The 20834-nt window shown below is 40.5% G+C and overlaps 1 protein-coding gene across 1 annotated transcript in view; it reads left to right on the forward strand.

Moving 5' to 3' along the window:
* The window catches only part of EFHC2 (EF-hand domain containing 2), a 135342-nt gene that overhangs the window by 19989 nt on the left and 94519 nt on the right, over positions 1-20834 (forward strand). The window contains exons 7-9 of the mRNA XM_018043680.1: positions 3526-3691; positions 16548-16690; positions 19154-19350. Coding sequence (XP_017899169.1) covers positions 3526-3691; positions 16548-16690; positions 19154-19350 — 506 coding nt within the window. The remainder of the gene's footprint in view (positions 1-3525; positions 3692-16547; positions 16691-19153; positions 19351-20834) is intronic.

Consider the following 20834-nt stretch of genomic DNA (forward strand, 5'->3'; position numbering starts at 1 on the left):
TGTCGGACTTTCCTGTAGCATGAAGGTTGGAAGAGGCTCCAGGGGCTCTAGCAGGTGTTTCTTTCACTGAAGGGACATGGATTTGAATGTAAACTGTTCTTACCTAGAATTCCTGCCTTGGGTTATTATTTTTTTGTCCATAAGAGGACTTTGTTACAATCAATTCTTAGTGGTTGGGACAACCAAATTAGTGTGTGTGTGTGTGTGTGTGTGTGCACGCACGCATGCTTAATAGCTCAGTCGTGTCCGACTCTTGTGACCCCATAGACTGTAGCCTGCCAGACTCCTCTGTCTATGGGATTCTCCAGGCAAGAACACTGGAGTGGGTAGCCATTCCCTTTTCCAGGGGATCTTCCTGACCCAGGGATCAAACTTGGGTCTCTTGCATTGCAGGCAGATTCTTTACCATCTGAGCCACCAGGGAAGCCATTAAGGATAAGCAAAAAAACTTAAAGCATATTTAATTTTGTGGAGTCATTTATAGCCATCTCTGAACTCTTGGTGTTAGAAACAGCAGAGCATCTGAGAGTCTAATGATCATTTGAACAAATGAGCCATCCCAAGATGCAACAGCCGAGGTAGAGTTTGCTTTTAGTCTCACCACGTGGCTTTGATTGACCTAACAATTTTGCTTTTTTTTTAAAAAACCTCTTGTATGCAGTGAAGAGGGTTGAGAATTAGATGATTTCTAAGGGTTTTCTAGCTAGAGCTAGAAAATTATGTGATTATTTGACCCCAAAGTGACCATCCCACTGAAATCATTTGACCTGAGTATAAGGTACAAGCAGAGGTGGACTCAACCTCAAAAATAATGAAGCTTAAGCTTTAGGGTTCTTTTCTTTGCAGGGGCCCCATTCCAAGGCCCTGGGCCTAATTTTATCTTAATTATTTGACATTTTTTGTCTTACAGAGGTTCTCTTAAATAATAAGCTTCAGGCCTCCCAAAACCTGGGTCCAAATCTGGGTTACTAGCAAATCAGAGGTGAATATCGAGGTAATTGAAGGTTTTTCTCAGAATCATTTCCAAATGAGATGATGAATAGTAAACCACTCTGAAGGAGCGTTAAGATACATTCTTTAAAAAAGGGTCTGTCCCCTCTGTGTAAATTTGTTGGAATCTAGTCAGTTGTGAATGGACAGTCAATATATATGTTTTTACAAGTCTCTCGGAATTAGAAGCATTGGACTATTTGAAAGGCAGATGTGTTTTAGGATCTATTAGACTGTCAATGTAAGAAGATATTTGGGACCTGTGGCTGATTCATGCTGATATATGGAAGAAACCTGCACAATATTGTAAAGCAATTATCTTCCAATAAAAATTTTTTAAAAAAGAAGATATTTGGGAAGATGCTTTGTAAAAATAAGTGTATACTTTTTCATCAAATATTTTTTAACACCTAAAACATGCAGGATGGTGGAACAATGGAAAACCAAAGACAGAAACTTATCCAGGCACAATTCCAAACCTTTGTGAATATACACAATTAACCCATAAAAAATGGAATCTTGAGTATACAGTATCCAGAAAGACTGTATTGTTGGAAAAATCAGACATGGTGGAGTGGAACAGTTCTCGGCATTTATACACTAGATGGCACTGTGGGTGCAGAGGAAAGCTCTAAATTGATTCTTTTGTTACTTAAATCTGTTGCAAAAATGATGTAGTTGAGAAAACAACAGTGTGTTATAAAACCTGTAATTTTGGGGGGAGATGTAGAATGCATTCTTAATTTGAGATTCAGCGTGTGTCCTCTTTTGGTTAGGCTGTTTAGATTATTATATAGAGTTGGAGGCATATGTCCCCTGTTGGAAGAAACCAATCATGCCTGAATTTTCTAATAATCACCTACAGTTCTTCCTGCCATCCCCTATGGTCCTTTTCCTAAAAATGAAGGTACCAGTTAGTGGTGTGTTTCATGTTACAGTTAGGAATGATAGGGTCTGCTATAATTCTGACGAATTCCAATATTTAAACTTGCCTTTTTATTACCAAGGCTTCTCTTTAATTGCCACAAAAATAGCAATAGGAGAGTCTCACCAGTCACTTCCATACCCGCAGTCTGACCGCCTCCTTTCACTAAGTCAGTGAGAAATATCTGATGGCATTCTCTTTGTTAGTATGTCTTCTGTGAGCAGTTTCTGTCAGGGTGGAACAATACTCTTTTGGGGATTATGCTTGAGGAGGTTCCACACAAAGGCTGTTAGGAAGTCTAAGGAAATGTGGAAGTTGAAAATGTTTTCAAATCAGAGTTAGAAACAGCCCCTTAGCCTTTTGATCAATCAGTCCAAAAAAAAAAAGAAAAAAAAACCTATCCCTCCATGTTAAGAGGTAGGCTGCCTTGGATGACACATTGGTGCACATTTTCAGTTAGAGAGGTATGTACTAAATCTGTTCACTTCCTTCTATTAGAACTTTGGCAATGGAAAAGGAAATCTATTCTTATGCAAGACTCCTTTCAGGCTCTAATGGAAACACCTATGGGATGGTCAACTTTGGGGAAGAGGTAGAAATGAGATTCCATGGGTTGTTTGGTTGCTTTGCTTTCTTTTGCTTTAAGAAAGATCCAGACATCATCTTTGCCATTTGTGGTGTGCAAACACTGGTGATTGGGATCTATTGAGTCAACGTGTCATCTACTTCAGAGGGCACATTTGCTTCTCAGAGGTGGTATAGCCTCACAAATGAGTACCTAACAGCTCCCAGGCTATTACAAATATGTCTCCACCTGTCTCTTCATCTCTCCTTCCTCACAGATGATAAATGAATTAACAAGGTCAACCGTATTTACCACTTACCACTCCCTTTGGCAGTGGTGGTTTTAAAAGTTGTGTTAGTTTGATTTGGGTTTTATTTATTAATGTTTGCAGTATCACATTTCAGTACAACTGCAGTCTTTTCTTGGGGAGTAATACAGGCAACTGGGAGGGGTTGTTGGTGAGAAGAAATGTTTTTGTTTTTGATCTAGGTAGTGAAGTATCATGGCCTGGAGCTAAGTTAGAGGAAAGAGAGAGGGCTTAAAATGTGGGCTCAGGAGGAAGAGACAGTAGATGGGGAAGGTAAAGGCAAAACAACTGGGAGTCAGTCCTATTTGGAAAGGAATTTAATTAGTGAGTGTTGACTAAAGATAGGAGAAAGCTACATTATAGGTTAAAATATGGAATGGGTAGCATAAAGTTTCAAGCTTGAATTTCCATATCATTGGAAAAATCAAGGAAGAACAAAAAATATTCTGAAATGGGGATGTGATGACGAAAGATAAATGTTTACTTATTTGACATACTCAGTCTCTCTCTCTCTTTCTTTCTTTTGAACCAATGGCGATTATTGAGTGAGTTCTGTGGTTTTTGTAAACATGATTGAAACCTACCCTCTCAGGATTTTGCTGTGTTTTGTTTGAAAGAGTTTAAAATAGTCTACAAAGATCTCCATGTTCATCTTGAAAACATAACAAACCTTTCAAAACATCCATAATCAGGGCAAAAAAAAATATTGATGTTTCATCTGCCTTTGTTTTGTTATAGAGAACTTTACCTCGATTCCATGCAAGGCCCCACCTCCTCCAAAAATAGAAAGGAAATTTCCACCTTATACCGGCTTCGGTTCTGAAGAGGATTCTCTTCGCTCCTGCATAGGCATTATGCCCACACCTCCTCAGAGGAACTTCAAGAAGTTCATGGAATTTGACAGGTGCTTGAGGGAACTGTTATTTTAATCTGATTTTTCCCAAGTGTATGTGGGGTTTGTAATATTGTTCTCATGACAAAACAGATGACACTTAATTTATCTGATTTCAAGTCCAGGGACATGTTGTTATAACATTAATGATGATGATTAATATGTAAGTATTAACAGATTCTTACATCAGTGGCTATTTTATTTACTTTTTTCCCCAGGTTTTTTCAGAAATAATTTACATAAAACATTGTGTAAAATATGCAACATAATGATTGGATATATGTATGTATTGAAAAATGATCACCACAATGAGATTAGTTCACATCCATTACCTCACAGTTCGAATTTTTTTTCTCGTGATGAGAATTTTTAAGCTCTACTCTCTTACTTTCAAATATACATTATTACTTACTGTCATCATCATGCTGTATGTTATGTCCCCAGAACTTATTTATCTTATAGGAGAAAGTTAGTTCCTTGTGATCACTTTCACTCAATTATCCCATCCACTCCCCACTCCGCTGCCTCTGGCAGTCACCAGTCTGATCCCTGTTTCTATGAGTTTGTTTTTTTAGATTCTACATATAAGTGAGATCATGTAGTATTTGTCTTTCTCTTGACTTATTTTACTTAGCATAATGCCCTCAAGGTTCATCCATGCTATTGCAAATGGCAGGATTTCCTTCTTTTTGATGATTGAATAATATTCCACTGTGTGTGTGTGTGTGTGTGTGCATGCGCACACACATGCACGTGCATTGTGTCCTCAGTTTTGCCTGACTCTTTGCGACCCCATGCACTGTAGCATTCCAGTCTCCTCTGTCCATAGGATTTCCTAGGCAAGAACTGGAGTGGGTTGCCATTTCCAGCTCCAGGGGATTTTCCTGACCCAAGGATTGAAACTTGTGTCTCTTACATCTCCTGTATTAGCAGGCAGATTCTTTGCCACTGTGCCACCTGGGAAGCCCCATGTATGTGTGACATATATATATATATGTGTGTGTGTGTGACATATATATATATGTGTGTGTGACATATATATATATATGTATTTTTTTACACTTTATCTATACACCTGTTAGTGGACACGTGTTGTTTCCCTGTGTTAGCTATTGCAAATAATACTGCATTGAACATGGGGGTGCAGATATCTTTTGGGGACAGTGATTTTGTTTCCTTTGTATATATATATATATATCCAAAAGTAGAATTACTGTGTCATATGGTAGTTCTGTTTTTAATTTTTTGAGGTCCCTCCATGCTACTGTTTTCCACAGTGGCTGTACCAATTTACATTCCCATCAACAGTGCACAAGGGTTCTCTGTTCCCCAAATCTTCACACTGAGTGGTTATTTTAATATGTCATCTGGAAGCCCCCAAAGCTGTATTATCTCCAATCTATATTGGCTTTTCATGTATGTGTGTGTATGTAAATATATATATATATGCTTTTCCATATATATCTATCTCCTCTAGATGATCCCTAGGAAATGGTGTAGAATAAGGGTCATCAGACTTTTTCTTAAAAGGTCAGATACAAATATTTTCTGCTTTGCGGACCATACGGCCTCTATCAAAGTTGCTTAGCTCTGTCATTGTAGCATGAAAACAGCCATAGATAATTCATAAACAAATGTGTGACTACATTCCAATAAAACTGTTTATGGACACTGAGAACCCTATGAACAGTATGAAAAGGCAAAAAGATAGGACAATGAAAGATGAACTCCCCAGGTCGGGAGGTGCTCAATATGCTACTGGAGATCAGTGGAGAAATAACTCCAGGAAAAATGAAGGGATGGAGCCAAAGCAAAAACAACAGCCAGTTGTGAATGGGACTGGTGATGGAAGCAGGGTCCGATGCTGTAAAGAGCAATATTGCATAGGAACCTGGAATGTTAAGTCCATGAATCAAGGCAAATTGGAAGTGGTCAAACAGAAGATGACAAGAGTGAACATCGACATTTTAGGAATCAGTGAACTAAAATGGACTGGAATGGGTAAATTTAACTCAGATGACCATTATATCTACTACTATGGGCAGGAATCCCTTAGAAGAATTAGAGTAGCCATCATAGTCAACAAAAGAGTCCAAAATGCAGTACTTGGATGCAATCTCAAAAACGACAGAATGATCTCTGTTCGTTTCCAAGGCAAACCTTTCAATATCACAGTAATCCAAGTCTATGCCCCAACCAGTAATGCTGAAGAAGCTGAAGTTGAACGGTTCTGTGAAGACCTACAAGACTTTCTAGAACTAACAGGCAAAAAGATGTCCTTTTCATTATAGGAGACCAGAATGCAAAAGTAGGAAGTCAAAAAACACCCGGGGGAACAGGCAGATTTGGCCTTGGAGTACAGAATAAAGCAGGGCAAAGGCTAATAGAGTTCTGCCAAGAGAATGCACTGGTCATAGCAAACACCCTCTTCCAACAACACAAGAGAAGACTCTACACATGGACATCACCAGATGGTCGACACCAAAATCAGATCGATTATATCCTATGCAGCCAAAGATGGAGAAGCTCTATACAGTCAGCAAAAACAAGACTGGGAGCTGACTGTGGCTCAGATCATGAACTCCTTATTGCCAAATTCAGACTGACATTGAAGAAAGTGGAGAAAACCACTAGACCATTCAGATATGCCCTAAATTAAATCCCTTATGACTATACAATGGAAGTGAGAAATAGATTTAAGGGACTAGATCTGATAGACACAGTGCCTGATGAACTATGGATGGAGGTTCATGACACTGTACAGGAGATAGGAATCAAGACCATCCCCAAGAAAAAGAAATGCAAAAAAGCAAAATGGCTGTCTGAGGAGGCCTTAGAAATAGCTGAGAAAAGAAGGGAAGTGAAAAGCAAAGGATAAAAGGAAAGATACACCCGTTTGAATGCAGAGTTCCAAAGAATAGCAAGAGATAAGAAAGCCTTCCTCAGCAATCAATGCAAAAAATAGATGAAAACGATAGAATGGGAAAGACTATAGATCTCTTCAAGAAAATTAGAGATACCAAGGGAAAATTTCATGCAAAGATGGGCACAATAAAGGATAGAAATGGTAGGGACCTAACAAGAAGCAGAAGATATTAAGAAGAGGTGGCAAGAAAACACAGAAGAACTGTACAAAAAAGATCTTCACAACCCAGATAATAATGATGGTGTAATCACTCACCTAGAGCCAGACATCCTGGAATGTGAAGTCAAGTGGGCCTTAGGAAGGATCACTACGAACAAAGCTAGTGGAGGTGATGGAATTCCAGTGGAGCTATTTCAAATCCTGAAAGATGATGCTGTGAAAGTGCTGCACTCAATATGCCAGCAAATTTGGAAAACTCAGCAGTGGCCACAAGACTGGAAAAGGTCAGTTTTCATTCCAATCCCAAAGAAAGGTAATGCCAAAGAATGCTCAAACTACCACACAATTGCACTCATCTCACACGCTAGTAAAGTAATGCTTAAAATTCTCCAAGCCAGGCTTCAGCAATACGTGAACCGTGAACTTTCAGATGTTTGAGCTGGTTTTAGAAAAGGCAGAGGAACCAGAGATCAAATTGCCAACATTCGCTGGATCATGGAAAAAGCAAGAGAGTTCCAGAAAAACATCTATTTCTGTTTTATTGACTATGCCAAAGCCTTTGACTGTGTGGATCACAATAAACTGTGGAAAATTTTTCAAGAGATGGGAATACCAGACCTGACCTGACCTGCCTCTTGAGAAACCTATATGCAGGTCAAGAAGCAACAGTTAGAACTGGACATGGAACAACAGACTGGTTCCAAATAGGAAAAGGAGTACGTCAAGGCTGTATATTGTCACCCTGCTTATTTAACTTCTATGCAGAGTACATCATGAGAAACACTGTGCTGAAAGAAGCACAAGCAGGAATCAAGATTGCCCGGAGAAATATCAATAACCTCAGATATGCAGATGACACCACCCTTATGTGAAGGGTGAAGAAGAACTAAAGAGCCTCTTGATGAAAGTGAAAGAGGAGAGTGAAAAAATTGGCTTAAAACTCAACATTCAGAAAACTAAGATCATGGCATCTGGTTCCATCACTTCATGGGAAATAGATGGGGAAACAGTAGAAACAGTGTCAGACTTTATTTTTCTGGGCTCCAGAATCACTGCAGGTGGTGATTGCAGCCATGAAATTAAAAGATTCTTAGTCCTTGGAAGGAAAGTTATGACCAACCTAGACAGCATATTAAAAAGCAGAGACATTACTTTGCCAACAAAGGTCCATTTAGTCAAAGCTATGGTTTTTCTAGTAGTCATGTATGGATGTGAGAACTGGACTATAAATAAAGCTGAGCACCGAAGAATTGATGCTTTTCAACTGTGGTGTTAGAGAAGACTCTTGAGAGTCCCTTGGATTGCAAGGAGATCCAACCGGTCCATCCTAAAGGAGATCAGTCCTGGGTGTTCATTGGAAGGACTGATGTTGAAGCTGAAACTCCAATACTTTGATCACCTAATGTGAAGAGTTGACTCATTGGAAAAGACCCTGATGCTGGGAAAGATTGAGGGCAGGAGGAGTTGGGGACGACAGAGGATCAGATGGTTGGATGGCATCACCAACTCAATGGACATGGGTTTGGGTGAACTCCGGGAGTTGGTGATGGACAGGGAGGCCTGGCGTGCTGCGGTTCATGGGGTCATAAGGAGTCGGACACAACTGAGTGATCTGAACTGAACTGATGGACACTGACATTTGAATATCATATAGTTTTTACATATCAGAAAGTATTATTCTTTGAGTGTTTTCAACCATTTAAAAACCTAAAAACCATTCTTAGCTCACAGGCCATATAGAAACAGGTGACTGGCTGTATTTGGCCCATAGGCTGTAGTGGCTTCCATGATTTATAACTGTTTTGTAGAATGTTAATTGACTTTAATTTAAGAGACTTGGTTGAGTTCACTAACCACGTATTGCTTATGTAGTGGAATATGATTTCAAAAGAAGGACTTTCAAAATTGTTCCTAATATATGTGAGGAAAAATGTGCCCCTTAGTCAAGTGTATAATGTGGTAGTACTCATGGCTACTTTTTGCTTCTGTAGGAAATGGAGCCCTGGAGAAAGAAGTTGTGGTAGGAAGAGGAAGAGGGTTGGGAAAATGTTGCAGAGGCTTGAATAGGATGCAGACTAAACACTGAAGTCCTATGTGAGGGGGAAAAAGATAAAGAGAACATGGAGTAAGAGCAGGAGAAGGAAAACAACAAGGCATCGCCCTGAATTTGATCAAATTCAGTGGCATGAGATGCCATTGTAGACTATCTTGAGGTGGAGGGAACAGTTTTGGTATCACGGTAAACATGGTAAAAATGCGTCAAGAATTGTGTAGTGTCGGAAAGGCTACATTTGCCTTGACATGATGTCCTTTGTCTTTTAAGAAGTAACCTTTTATTTGTAAGGACTTGGGAGTTTTGTTTTTAAGTTTCAGAGTTGATACTGCTCAAAGTGTGGTCCCCACACTTTGTGGTCTGTGTCTCACCCCAGACCTACTGAGGCCCAGTCTCTGGGGGTGGGGCCTGGCTCTGTGTTTTAACATGACATCCAGGGGTTTCTGGTGATGGGCACCAGGGTTTGAGAACCACTAATTTCGGATCACATTAGAGGGACACCAACTCATACTCCATCCTCCCTTGTAGATAGCAGTATTTATGGTGAAGTTGCAGGGCAGGACTTTTGATGGATTGTTGTTGTTCACTCGTTAAGTCATGTCTGACTGTTTGTGATCCCATGGACTGCAGCATGCCAGACTCCCCTGCTTTTCAGTCTCCTGGAGTTTGTTCAAATTCATGTCCATTGAGTTGGTGATACTGTCTAACCAATTCATCCTCGGTTGTCCCCTTCTCTTGCCCTCAATCTTTCCCGGCATCAGGGTCTTTTCCAATGAGTCAGCTCTTTGCATCAGGTGGCCAAAGTATTGGAGTTTCAGCTTCAGCATCATTCTTTCCAATGAATGTTCAGGTTTGATATCCTTTAGAATTGACTGGTTTGATCTCCTTGCAGTCCAAGGGACTTTCAAGAGTCTTCTCCAGCACCACAGTTTGAAAGCATCAGTTCTTCATTGCTCAGCCTTCTTTATGGTCCCAGCTGTCATATATGTACATGACTACTGGAAAAACCATAGCTTTGATGGATACTTTTCACTAACTGCTGTTTTTAAGGGCAACCACCCGAAGGAGGTGGGCAGGAAGAATGTCCCTATTGTAAAAGGAGAGGGAATTTTTCTTATAAATACACAGGATGAAACACGATCCAGGGTGTTGCTTCTGGAATCCAGTGGGAACAGTGTTCCTTGTGAGTAGTTGCCTTAGTGTCTTTTTCTGTCTGCACCACATCAACTTGTCCACGGAGCACTGACTATAGACAGCATTCCATGTTCTTGTCATGCTGTTGTGGCTGGAGAACGGTGGTCCAGGCATGAATAGCTCTAATTTCCTTTCTTTCTGTCCATTGCTCATTCTGTGCCAGGAATACGCTTCTTCTCTCAAGCTCCTCCCACACAGTGACCTTGTTTCCATAGAAACTGGCACATTCAGCTGGAGACTTACACATGAGTTTGAATAACCCAAGGTTTTCAAACCGTGAGAACCTTAGGAAGATGATCTCACAAAGCATACAAAGAAAAGTTTCTTAATGCAAATAAATAAACTGTAAATTGAGATGTGCAACACACAAGATATATATTGATGATATATATTGCTATTAAAATTGTACTTGTGTTCATTGTTGATTGAGGTTAACAGTCATCTATGGTGAGTCACTGGAGAGAGATAGTTTCAGATCAAAGCATATGAGGTTTTTATTTTGATGGAATGAAGACTTTTATTGTCTGGGTAAAAATTCACTGTGGTGCCTGCTGGGTAGATTGTCCAGGCTGACTTGGGAGAACCAGAAAAATATCTTTCTCATTGCACATGGCTGAATTAGTTATTTTGTTCTCTGTGTGCTCATAATACTTTGCTGATCATACTTCTAATATTATTACTAGTAAAAAGTAGTTTGTGGTTACAGTGTGCTAACTACAATACTTGATCTCATTTAATCCTCAAAACAACCTCATAAAGTAGATAATAGTATTGTACCCATTCTTCACACGAAGAAACTGAGGCTCAGAGAGTCTATTCAATTTATCCAATCTCACACAGCTAATTTTTAGTTGAGGTAGGATTTGAACCCAGGGAAATCAGCTCCTGGAGTTCACCTTTTTTGCCCCAGAATCTGTACATATCATGGTGTGTGGCAGTTACATATATAGACCCAGAGCTCCTTGAGGCAGGACTGGCTTTATTGCTTTTCTTAGAGTTAGAACAGTGCTGGCTGTGTACTTGGGATTCAATAAATATTTTCTCCATAAGAGAAGAAGAATTATAAATAAGTGAGTAAATAAAATGAACATTCACCCTTTTAGTTCTTAATGCTGGGTAGAAGAGATGGATGGCTTCCTACCAGAAAGACTGTTATCCCAGACTTTTGCTATTCATAATCATATAGCATCTAAAGATTCACAATTTAATCTTAATCTCTGACTTGTTTCAGATATTGTCCATCTGTTGTCTCCATCAGTCATTTATTTTCCACTTTCCCATTAGTAATAATAAGCCTTCATGTCTTTTCTAACCATAAGACTATAGCTATAGCTATCTTTAAGGTTTTTATTATGTATGTAGCCCTGGGTGAGCCAGTCATTTACCCTCAGTGTGCCAGACGCTGATATTGGGGCTTGGGATCAAAACAGACACAGAGCCCTGCCCTCATAGAATTTACATTTTAGCTAGGGGAGGTAGATAATAAACAATAAAGATAATACTCACGTTGGAAAAGACTCTGATGCTGGGAGGGATTGAGGGCAGGAGGAGAAGGGGATGACTGAGGATGAGATGGCTGGATGGCATCACGGACTCAATGGACATGGGTCTGAGTGAACTCCAGGAGATGGTGATGGACAGGGAGGCCTGGTGTGTTGCGATTCATGGGGTCACAAAGAGTCGGACATGACTGAGCGACTGAACTGAACTGAAAGATAATACGTAAGTACATTCTCTAGTGTATGGAAGGTATTAAAGTGCCACAAAACAATTAAGAAGGTAGTTATGAAGAGAATAAATGGGAACTTAGAATGTGAGGCTTGAGGAGCAACCTGGGTTTCAATTTTTAAAGTAGTTTCAATTGGAGGTTAACTGCTTTACAATATTGTGTTGGCTTCTGCCATACAACAAAGTGAATCAGCTACAAGTACGCATATGTGCTCTTCCTCCAGGATGCCCCCCACCCCTCCAGGTTGTCACAAAGCAGCCGGTGTTTTGTGACAACCTGTGTTATACAGAAGCTTCCCACTGGCTATCTGTTTTACACACAGTAGTGTGTATATATGTCAGTGCTACTCTCTGAATTTGTCCCACCCTCTCCTTCCGCTATATCCAAAGTCTGTTCTCTGTGTCTGTGTCTCTATTCCTGCTCTGAAAATAGGTTCACCCGTACCATTTTTCTAAATTCCGTATATATGCATTAATATATAAAATTTTTCTCTTTCTGACTTTACTCTTTATAACAGGCTCTGGGTTTATTCACCTCATTAGAACTGACTCAAATCTGTTCCTTTTTATGGCTGAGTAATATTCCATTGTATTAATATATATGTACCACAACTTCTTTACCCATTAATCTGCCAGTGGGCGTCTACCAGAAAGACAAACAACCCAATCATAAAGTGGGAGGAAGACTTAAGCAGACTTTTCTCCAAAGCCATACAGATAGTGAACAAACACATGAAAAGATGCTCACCATCACTCATTATTAGAGAAATGCAAATGAAAATTACAGTGAGGTATCACTTCACACCAGTCAGGATGGCCATCATCAAAAAATCTACAAACAGTAAACGCTGCTTTCAATTTTAAACAGTATGGTTTGGATAGACTTTACTGAGGAGAGGAAACCTGTACTAGGCAGAAGGAACAGTCAGTGTAAAGATGCTGAGCAAGGAGCAGGCTTGGGATGTGCAGAGAATAGGCAGGAAGCTGACAAGGATAGAAAAGATGAGTAACAGGCAGGGCAGACAGATTAAGAGAAGTAATGGGCAATCAGATCACATAGGGCCTTCCAGACCATTGTAAGGATTCTTTTGACTTCAGGTGATAAGGGGACTCATTGGGAGATTTGAACAGAGAAGTGACTTGATCTGATTTATGTATTAAAGGAATGACTCCAGATGCGGTGTTGAGCTTAGAGTGTAGAAGGGCAATGGTGGAAGTAAAGACCAGTTAAAACAAGACTATAGTAGTCCTAAGAGAAAAGTTATGATGGCTCCATCAGGGTGAGTGCCATGAAAATGGTGAGAAATAGCAGATTCTGGAAATATTTTTGAAGGTTGAACCAGTAGGGTTTCCTGGCAGATTGGATACAACAGGAGATAAAAATGACTCCCAAGATTTCTCCAACTGGAAAGATGGAGTTGCTATCTACTGAGATGAGAAAGACTGTAGTTAGAGTAGGTTTGTGTCAAGAGAAGAATTCAAGACAATGATTATAGGTAACTCTGGGCTGTGTGGAGAAAAGGTTAAGACATGGCTGCTGGACTTAGGAATTTATCATTTGTTTTGAGACCAACACATTAAAAAAAAACAGTCAAGGATACAAGTCTATACAATGCTAAATTGGGTGTCACAGGTAATACTTGGTACAGGAGGCATGAGTAGGTGATCAGCTGGGTAGGCAGCCATGGTCACGGAGAGCTCTACTGATTGAGGCCCAAATGGATGGGCAGGATTCTGGACAGGCATAAGAAAGGATGAGAGTGTACCCTGGGGGAGGGGATGGCACAAAGCAAAGGGCTAGATATAGCTCAGTGTGGGGCGCTAAGTGAGGGGCGCTCAGTGTGGGGCGCTAATTGAAGTGACTGTGATTTGAGTAGAGAGTGTGTTATAGGCAGTCGTGACAAATAGGGGTGTGTGTGTGTGTGTGTGTGTGTGTGTGTGTGTGTGTGTGTGTGTGTCTGAACCAGACCATTAATGGCCCAGAAAGCCAGACTGAGTAGTCTAGGTGATATGATCAGAAGCATGAAAATGCTAAATTTTTTGAGTGCTGGGTGTATTGTGATAAAGAGTGTTTAGAAAACTTTGATAACTAGCTTATTAGTCAAAGAAATATCTGAAGATAACCTGCAAGTGTTTCTCAAAGCATGCTCTGGGGATGATTTCATCAGAATCTCTTGGGGAGCTTATTAAAGATATAGGTTTCTGGAGCTGCAGGTGAACTACTGGATCCATATCTCTAGGAGTGGGACTCTGGATTCTGTATATTTAACAGGCTCCCCATGTGACTTTCACACATGACAACGTTTGTGAATGATCTTGCTTGAGTAGCCTGTAGTGTTCAGTTCAGTTCAGTCACTCAGGCATGTCCGACTCTTTGCGACCCCATGGACTGGAGGACACCTACAGATTGTAGTGTAGATAAAGATTTTGCTTGAGTAGATTGTATTCCTGGTTGATAAGCTGTCTAAAACACTAGAATTATGTTTTAAAAGGCATATTAAACATGAAAAATCCATACTTAACGTCCACACTTGTAAATTTATGTAAGTTCTAAGAAGCTAAATTTGCAATTGTGTTCCTTTGGCCTGACTTTAGACCTCATTCAGTTGTTTCAAGGATATTTCAGGCATCTGTAAAAGTATGGGTCTTTCATGAGGGGGCGGTTACCAAATCTGTTTGTTACTTTTAAATCCAATTATGTACCAGAAAAGATGGTCGAAAAGGTATAGCCGTCCCTTCCCTGTGCTGTACGAGGTCTGTCTGAAGCCTGGGAAACTAGGGACTAAGAAAACAGCTATGGAGGTCTGGCTGTTTTGCCAGGGCTGCCCTGGTGCTAGCCTCCAAATTGCTACTTTCCATCTCACTTGAGGCCTCAAGCTGGGAATCATGGAGCCATGCTTTTTCAATCCTGCCTCCTTGGACAGAGAAAAACACCTTCTGCCTCTGCAAATCAGAAATATATATATTTTTTGGTCTGTTTCTTTATAAATCACTGTGACCAAAAGGAAAGAATGATTTTCGGCATTGGAGACTGAAAGTGAGGACCTCTCTTGTGACAGGGAAGGGATGAAGTACATGGTTTATTTTACTCTGTTCCTCCTTGGGGTATTGATTTTGATTATCAGAGCCTTCCCAAAGAGTTTAGTGTTTGTCATGAATCTGCCTCCAATGCAGGAGATATAGGAGATGTGAGTTTGATCCCTGGGTTGGGAAGATCCCCTGGAGGAGAAAATGGCAACCCACTCCAGTATTCTTGTCTGAAAAATCTCATGGACAGAGGAACCTGGAGGGCTACAGTCTGTGGGGTTGCGAAGAGTTGGAGACAACTGAGTGACTAAGCATAGCACAGCACCACCTTTCACTAGCTAATATCCACAGACATACTTCTGCTGACACACCATAAATTAATTTATTCCATAACCAGGCAGTCAATTTGGGGAACTTTAGGTTCTAGAATTTGATCTCATCATCAGTCTTCAAGACTATTCTATTCACACATAGAATTCTAAGTGCAAATTCCAATCTACATGGATCTTATAACAACTTTCTACAAACATTTATTAAGTACTTAGAATTCAAAAAAAAAATGTTGTATTAGACAACGATTAATAAGATGCAGTCCTTGCCCTCAGAAAAGAGACTTGTAACAGCAACTTATGATATGGGTGATAAGTGTTATGAAAGGTCTGTCATATTTAATATAGCATTTGAAAGGGAAAAGGGAAATTTTCCCTTGAAGGGAGTTAGGGGGCTGCTGGGGAACTGGGAGAGTGACTTGGCAAGGAGACGATGTGAGGTTGGAGGGAAAATAAGGAATGGGCTTGAGAAAGTGGGCAGTGAAGTGGGGAGGCTGCTTCAGGCACTGGCAAAGCACAAACTCTTGCCTCCTGGCGCAGCAAGGCCCAGGCGCAGTGCTTCTAGCTGACATGGTTGCTGTGATTATTGTCCAAGCTTGTGAGCAGAGAACAGCCATTTAATGCAGATGGTTTGAGCAATGTGTTTATGACATTTGTTTTGGGTACGTTTTCCCAATGTGTTACCCTGGACGTTTTCCCCTGTGTTAACCTGGACAGATGGGTGGGTGTGTGTGTGGGTGTGGGTGTGGGTGTGGGTGTGGGTGTGTGTGTGGGTGTGTGGGTGTGTGTGTGTGTGTGAACCCAGACTATTAATGGCCCAGAAAGCCAGATTGAACAGTCTAGGTGGTATGATCACAAGCAGGGAAAATGCTAAATGTTTTCTGAGTGCTGGGTCTATTGTGATAAAAAGAGTGTTTAGATCTCTTTGAAAGAGAACTTTGAAAGAATAAGAGATATTTTAATAAACTGGGAATATGTCTCTGCATATAGATTTAGAGCCCTAATAAGAAAATGGTTGAACTTTTTCAACCTCTGAGAGTTTATGCCACTGTCTTAAAACCATAGTGCACTTGGATGGGAGGTGGGTAAAAGGAGTCAAGAGTATACACTTTCAGTTATAAAATAAATAAGTCACAGGAATGTGATATATAGCATGGTGACTTAGTTAATAATACTATAGTACATATTTCAAAGTTGTTGAGAGAATAGATCTTAAAAGCTATCATCACAAGAAAAAAATTTTTGTAGCTAAGTGTGGTGATGAGTGTAAACCAGACTTAACTGTGTTGGTCATCTTGCAATATATACAAATATCAGATCGTTGTGTCATACACCTGAAACTAATATTATATATCAATAAAAATGGCATATATTTTGCAGGATTTTTTACATATGTAATATGCAAAAGATTACTTATATAATGCTATAACCTTCATTTTTTCTTCCATTTAGCTATGGCAACATAAGCAATATACTCCGATTTTTTGCAAAACTAATCACACACAAATGTGCTGATGCGGAAAGGATGTTTGTTATTTCATATTTTCTCCGTGATGACACAATTTCAGTGTTTGAACCCGTAGAGAGGAATTCAGGTAAGAGACATACTACCCATAGCAATTTCCTCAGAACAGTGAACTGTCTCTTCATGTTGAAAGTTATATAATATAATCTCATTTTTGTAGCCTCTGATCTAAGAGAGTGGCTTTCTTTCTTTTTCTTTAACCACTAAAAGTTCATTTTACAAAGACCTCTTAAATGGGAACCTAGACATATAAAATGGTAAAAGAGGAATAGTTTTGGTTGGCTCAGGACTGGGGGATTCAGGGCACCTCCTTTTTGACACTGTCCCCACTTCCTCTGTGGTCTCTGAGGCACCTCTGTGGAATCCAGTGGCTTCAAAATCATGGTCTGGCTGCCACAAATTCTGTGTACAGCTAGCAAGACAAGAATAAAATCTGTATTTGTGATAATATCACTTACAAAATAAGACAAGAATCCCCGATTAACAAATTTAATCTTCAGAGTCTATTTCCCTCTGGCTGTTGAGGCTGGTGCCAAGGTTCCAGCACCAAGGCCCATGGGATGGCCTTGCTGCAGTGCACTGATAGGGTGGCCATTGCTGAGGAAAGCTATTGATTTTGACTTAGCAAATTATGGAACTGTAGGGCTCTATCCTTTGTCTCAACATGTTTAAAATTTTTATCAATGCTGAAGATACACTTTTGGGAAGAATAGTCAGTGGTGTACTGGTTAACCGGCTCTCTGAAAAAAATTTAAAAGCTCTATTTTGTACCGTTTGTCAATTTCCATGATGTAAATACCCAAACCATGGCCAATTTCAAGCAACCAACAGTCTAACAACTGACTTTCCAAATCTCTGAACATTAAACTATCAGCCCTTATGAGCTGGTAGGAGCCGCTCAGTACACAATGAATCACGAATAATTTGTATAAGTAAGTCAGGCTCCACTTATACAGATATGAATAATGGACCAGACCTTAAAATATGAAGTCAAATAGGGATGCCTATAAACTCATGCTCCTGAAAGTCAAAAAATCACCTCTGTACATCTAGAGTAGGGATGATATGGCTAAACAAATTGCAGCATTCATAAAACAGGGTGATAGCAGTCAACTAGAAGCTTGCTGGTAATAACAGCAGCCCTGGCTGAGTACCTCCTGTTATCCTTGTAAGACTTTTATGAGGTTAAGTCTTGTGTTAATCTAGGTCCTTAAGAGGCAAAGCCCAAGATGAGGTATAAGAGATTTATTAGGGAGATGGCGGGTGAGGGAAGACATGGCAGGAGCCAGAAGAGGCCAGGAGCACTATCAGACTGCAGTGTGTGTCTGACTCCTGTGAAGAACAGAGGAAAGAGGAAAAGGGAAGGTCTTAGACCACAGTGAAAGTCTTAAAGAAAATTTTGGCAAGGCTGACTGGGCGTTCTGGAGCCAGAGTCACCAGTGCGAGGAGCTCCCATCTTGGCTGCCTTAGTCTGCCTACCTTGCTCAGTCATGCGTTGGCAGCAGCCTGTGGGAAGCATGACCTTGGCACAAATCTGAGGATAGATTTCAGAACATAGCAGTTGGAGCCTTCTGTCAACTATGTTCCCCACAGCCAGCAATCTGAGAAGTACATTTTCATAGCCCCCCACAAATATTATTCCCATTTACCAGCAAGAATTTGGAGGGGCTCAGAGAGATTAAATGACTCCTAAAGATCATCCAGCAAGCAAGCGACAGAACCAGGATGGACTCCAGCTCTCTTTGGCTACAAAGCCTATGTCTTTCCACCACCTCTGGTTTCTGAATGTGGTAAAAGCGTCAGGAAGCTGCTCCCCAGAGCTCACCTGGTCCCAGGATATATCCACAGGGTTGGAGATTTCAGTTTGGTATCAGTTAGAAGATAGTGGAGTCCCACATTCAACTCTGGTCACTGCTTGCCAAAACCCAAACAATGCCAAGAAAAGGGCAGAGGAAATGATGAGAATTCTGAGAAGTAAAAAAAGAAAAAGAATGGAGCATTATTTAAATATTTTGCCTGTAGAAACAAAGAGTTAAAGGAACTCCTATAGTTATCTTCAATTAAGTAACACCTTTCCAGAAATGGGGCATCTTTACATTTCATCTGTATGTCAGAAGATGTGTATAAGACATCATCTGGGACAAATAGGTGGAAATAAACTCAGGTGAGAAATTTTTTACCTGATACAGTTCAGGCAGGCTGAGATGTTCCTGTTGTCTCAGTTTCCAGGATGCTTCTGGACATAGACCAAGTCCTCGCTAAATGTTTAAGTGTTTGGATTGGGAAGGGAGAAGATGGAGGAAAGAAAAGGCTGGAATGCCATGCCACTTTTCTTCCTTACACACTCACCTAGAAGTCTCATTTCTCATCCACTGCCTCATTCTTCTTCCCTTAAAGACTGACTATACGTAGTATGAGTTCACAAGTTCACAGCTGTGGTCTGTGTTTGAGCATGAAGTATCTCTAAAGGCAAGTTGTCTGGTTCTTTGAGAAACAAAACCTACTCATTAACTTTTTTTCTCCTTTTCTACAGGGTATACTGGAGGGATGTTCTTAAAAAGAGTTCGTGTTAAGAAGCCTGGACAAGAAGTCTTTAAAAGTGAATTCTCGGAATATGTCAAGGCTGAGGAGCTGTATGTTGGAGCCAAAGTGGACGTGAATGGCTACCTCTTTCTTTTGGTCAATGCTGATGAGTATACCTTGAACTACATGGAGAGGCATTCAGATAAGGTGAACTCACTTGGTATAATTCTAGACTTCGCCTCTCAGCACTCTGCAGTCTGTGTTTTCCTTACTCCAGGCCTTTTCTTCTTCGCCTTGCAACCAATTTTACATTGTGTATTCACACATGTGGGCATGAATAATGGATCTGCATGATTTGGCCGCAGGTCCCATCACAGAGGCCAGGGCCTGGTCTCCTCTGTTTATGTGCTGGGTTTGCTGCTGCCCAGCATCACGGATGCCAGGCACAGGCAGGAGGCAGGCCCAGGGTTGAATCAAGTTTCCTGGGTTTTCTGCTGATGCTGAAAATGTTTTCAGAAAGAAATTGAGCAGTGGTCTGAAAGGAAGAAAACCTGGTGCCACACACTGTGCTGTCTCAGTTAATTGGCACAGGCCTGCAAAGAAGGCCAAGACCTGAACAAACAGAAACCCCAAGGGAACCTGATAGTTGCTGGGGTTGCAACTTCCCATAACAGGGGCCACCTGAGGCCTAAATGAGACTCCAAGGACAAATTGGCAACAGTGAGCTCCACAAGTTTTTCCATTTGAAATGAGATGGCACATGGGTGCTATTACTGAAAGTACTATTATGACAGTGCTGTTCACTGAAAACATGTTCACAAAACCTTGATTTTAAGTGTGGATGAGTTCCATGTCTCTGCTTTTCAGTATGCTATCTAGGTTGGTCATAACTTTCCTTCCAAGGAGTAAGTGTCTTTTAATTTCATGGCTGCAATCACCATCTGCAGTGATTTTGGAGCCCCCAAAAATAAACTCTGACACTATTTCCACTGTTTCCCCATCTATTTCCCATGAAGTGATGGGACCAGATGCCATGATCTTCGTTTTCTGAATGTTGAGCTTTAAGCCAACTTTTTCACTCTCCTCTTTCACTTTCATCAAGAGGCTTTTTAGTTCCTCTTCACTTTCTGCCATAAGGGTGATGTCATCTGCATATCTGAGGTTATAGATATTTCTCCCAGCAATCTTGATTCCAGCTTGTGCTTTTTCCAGTCCAGCATTTCTCATGATGTACTCTGCATATAAGTTAAATAAGCAGGGTGACAATATACAGCCTTGACGTACTACTTTTCCTATTTGGAACCAGTCTGTTGTTCTAACTGTTGCTTCCTGACCTGCATATAGGTTTCTCAGGAGGCAGGTCAGGTGGTCTGGTATTCCCATCTCTCTCAGAATTTTTCACAGTTTATTGTGATCCACACAGTCAAAGGCTTTGGCATAGTCAATAAAGCAGAAATAGATGTTTTCTGGAATTCTCTTGCTTTTTCGATGATCCAGTGAATGTTGGCAATTTGATCTCTGGTTCCTCTGCCTTTTCTAAAACCAGCTTGAACATCTGGAAGTTTATGGTTCACGTATTGCTGAAGCCTGTCTTGGAGAATTTTGAGCATTACTTTACTAGCGTGTGAGATGAGTGCAATTGTGCGGTAGTTTGAGCATTCTTTGGCATTGCCTTTCTTTGGGATTGGAAT

The sequence above is a fragment of the Capra hircus genome (genome assembly GCF_001704415.2).
Source record: "Capra hircus breed San Clemente chromosome X unlocalized genomic scaffold, ASM170441v1, whole genome shotgun sequence".
NCBI lineage: Eukaryota > Metazoa > Chordata > Mammalia > Artiodactyla > Bovidae > Capra > Capra hircus.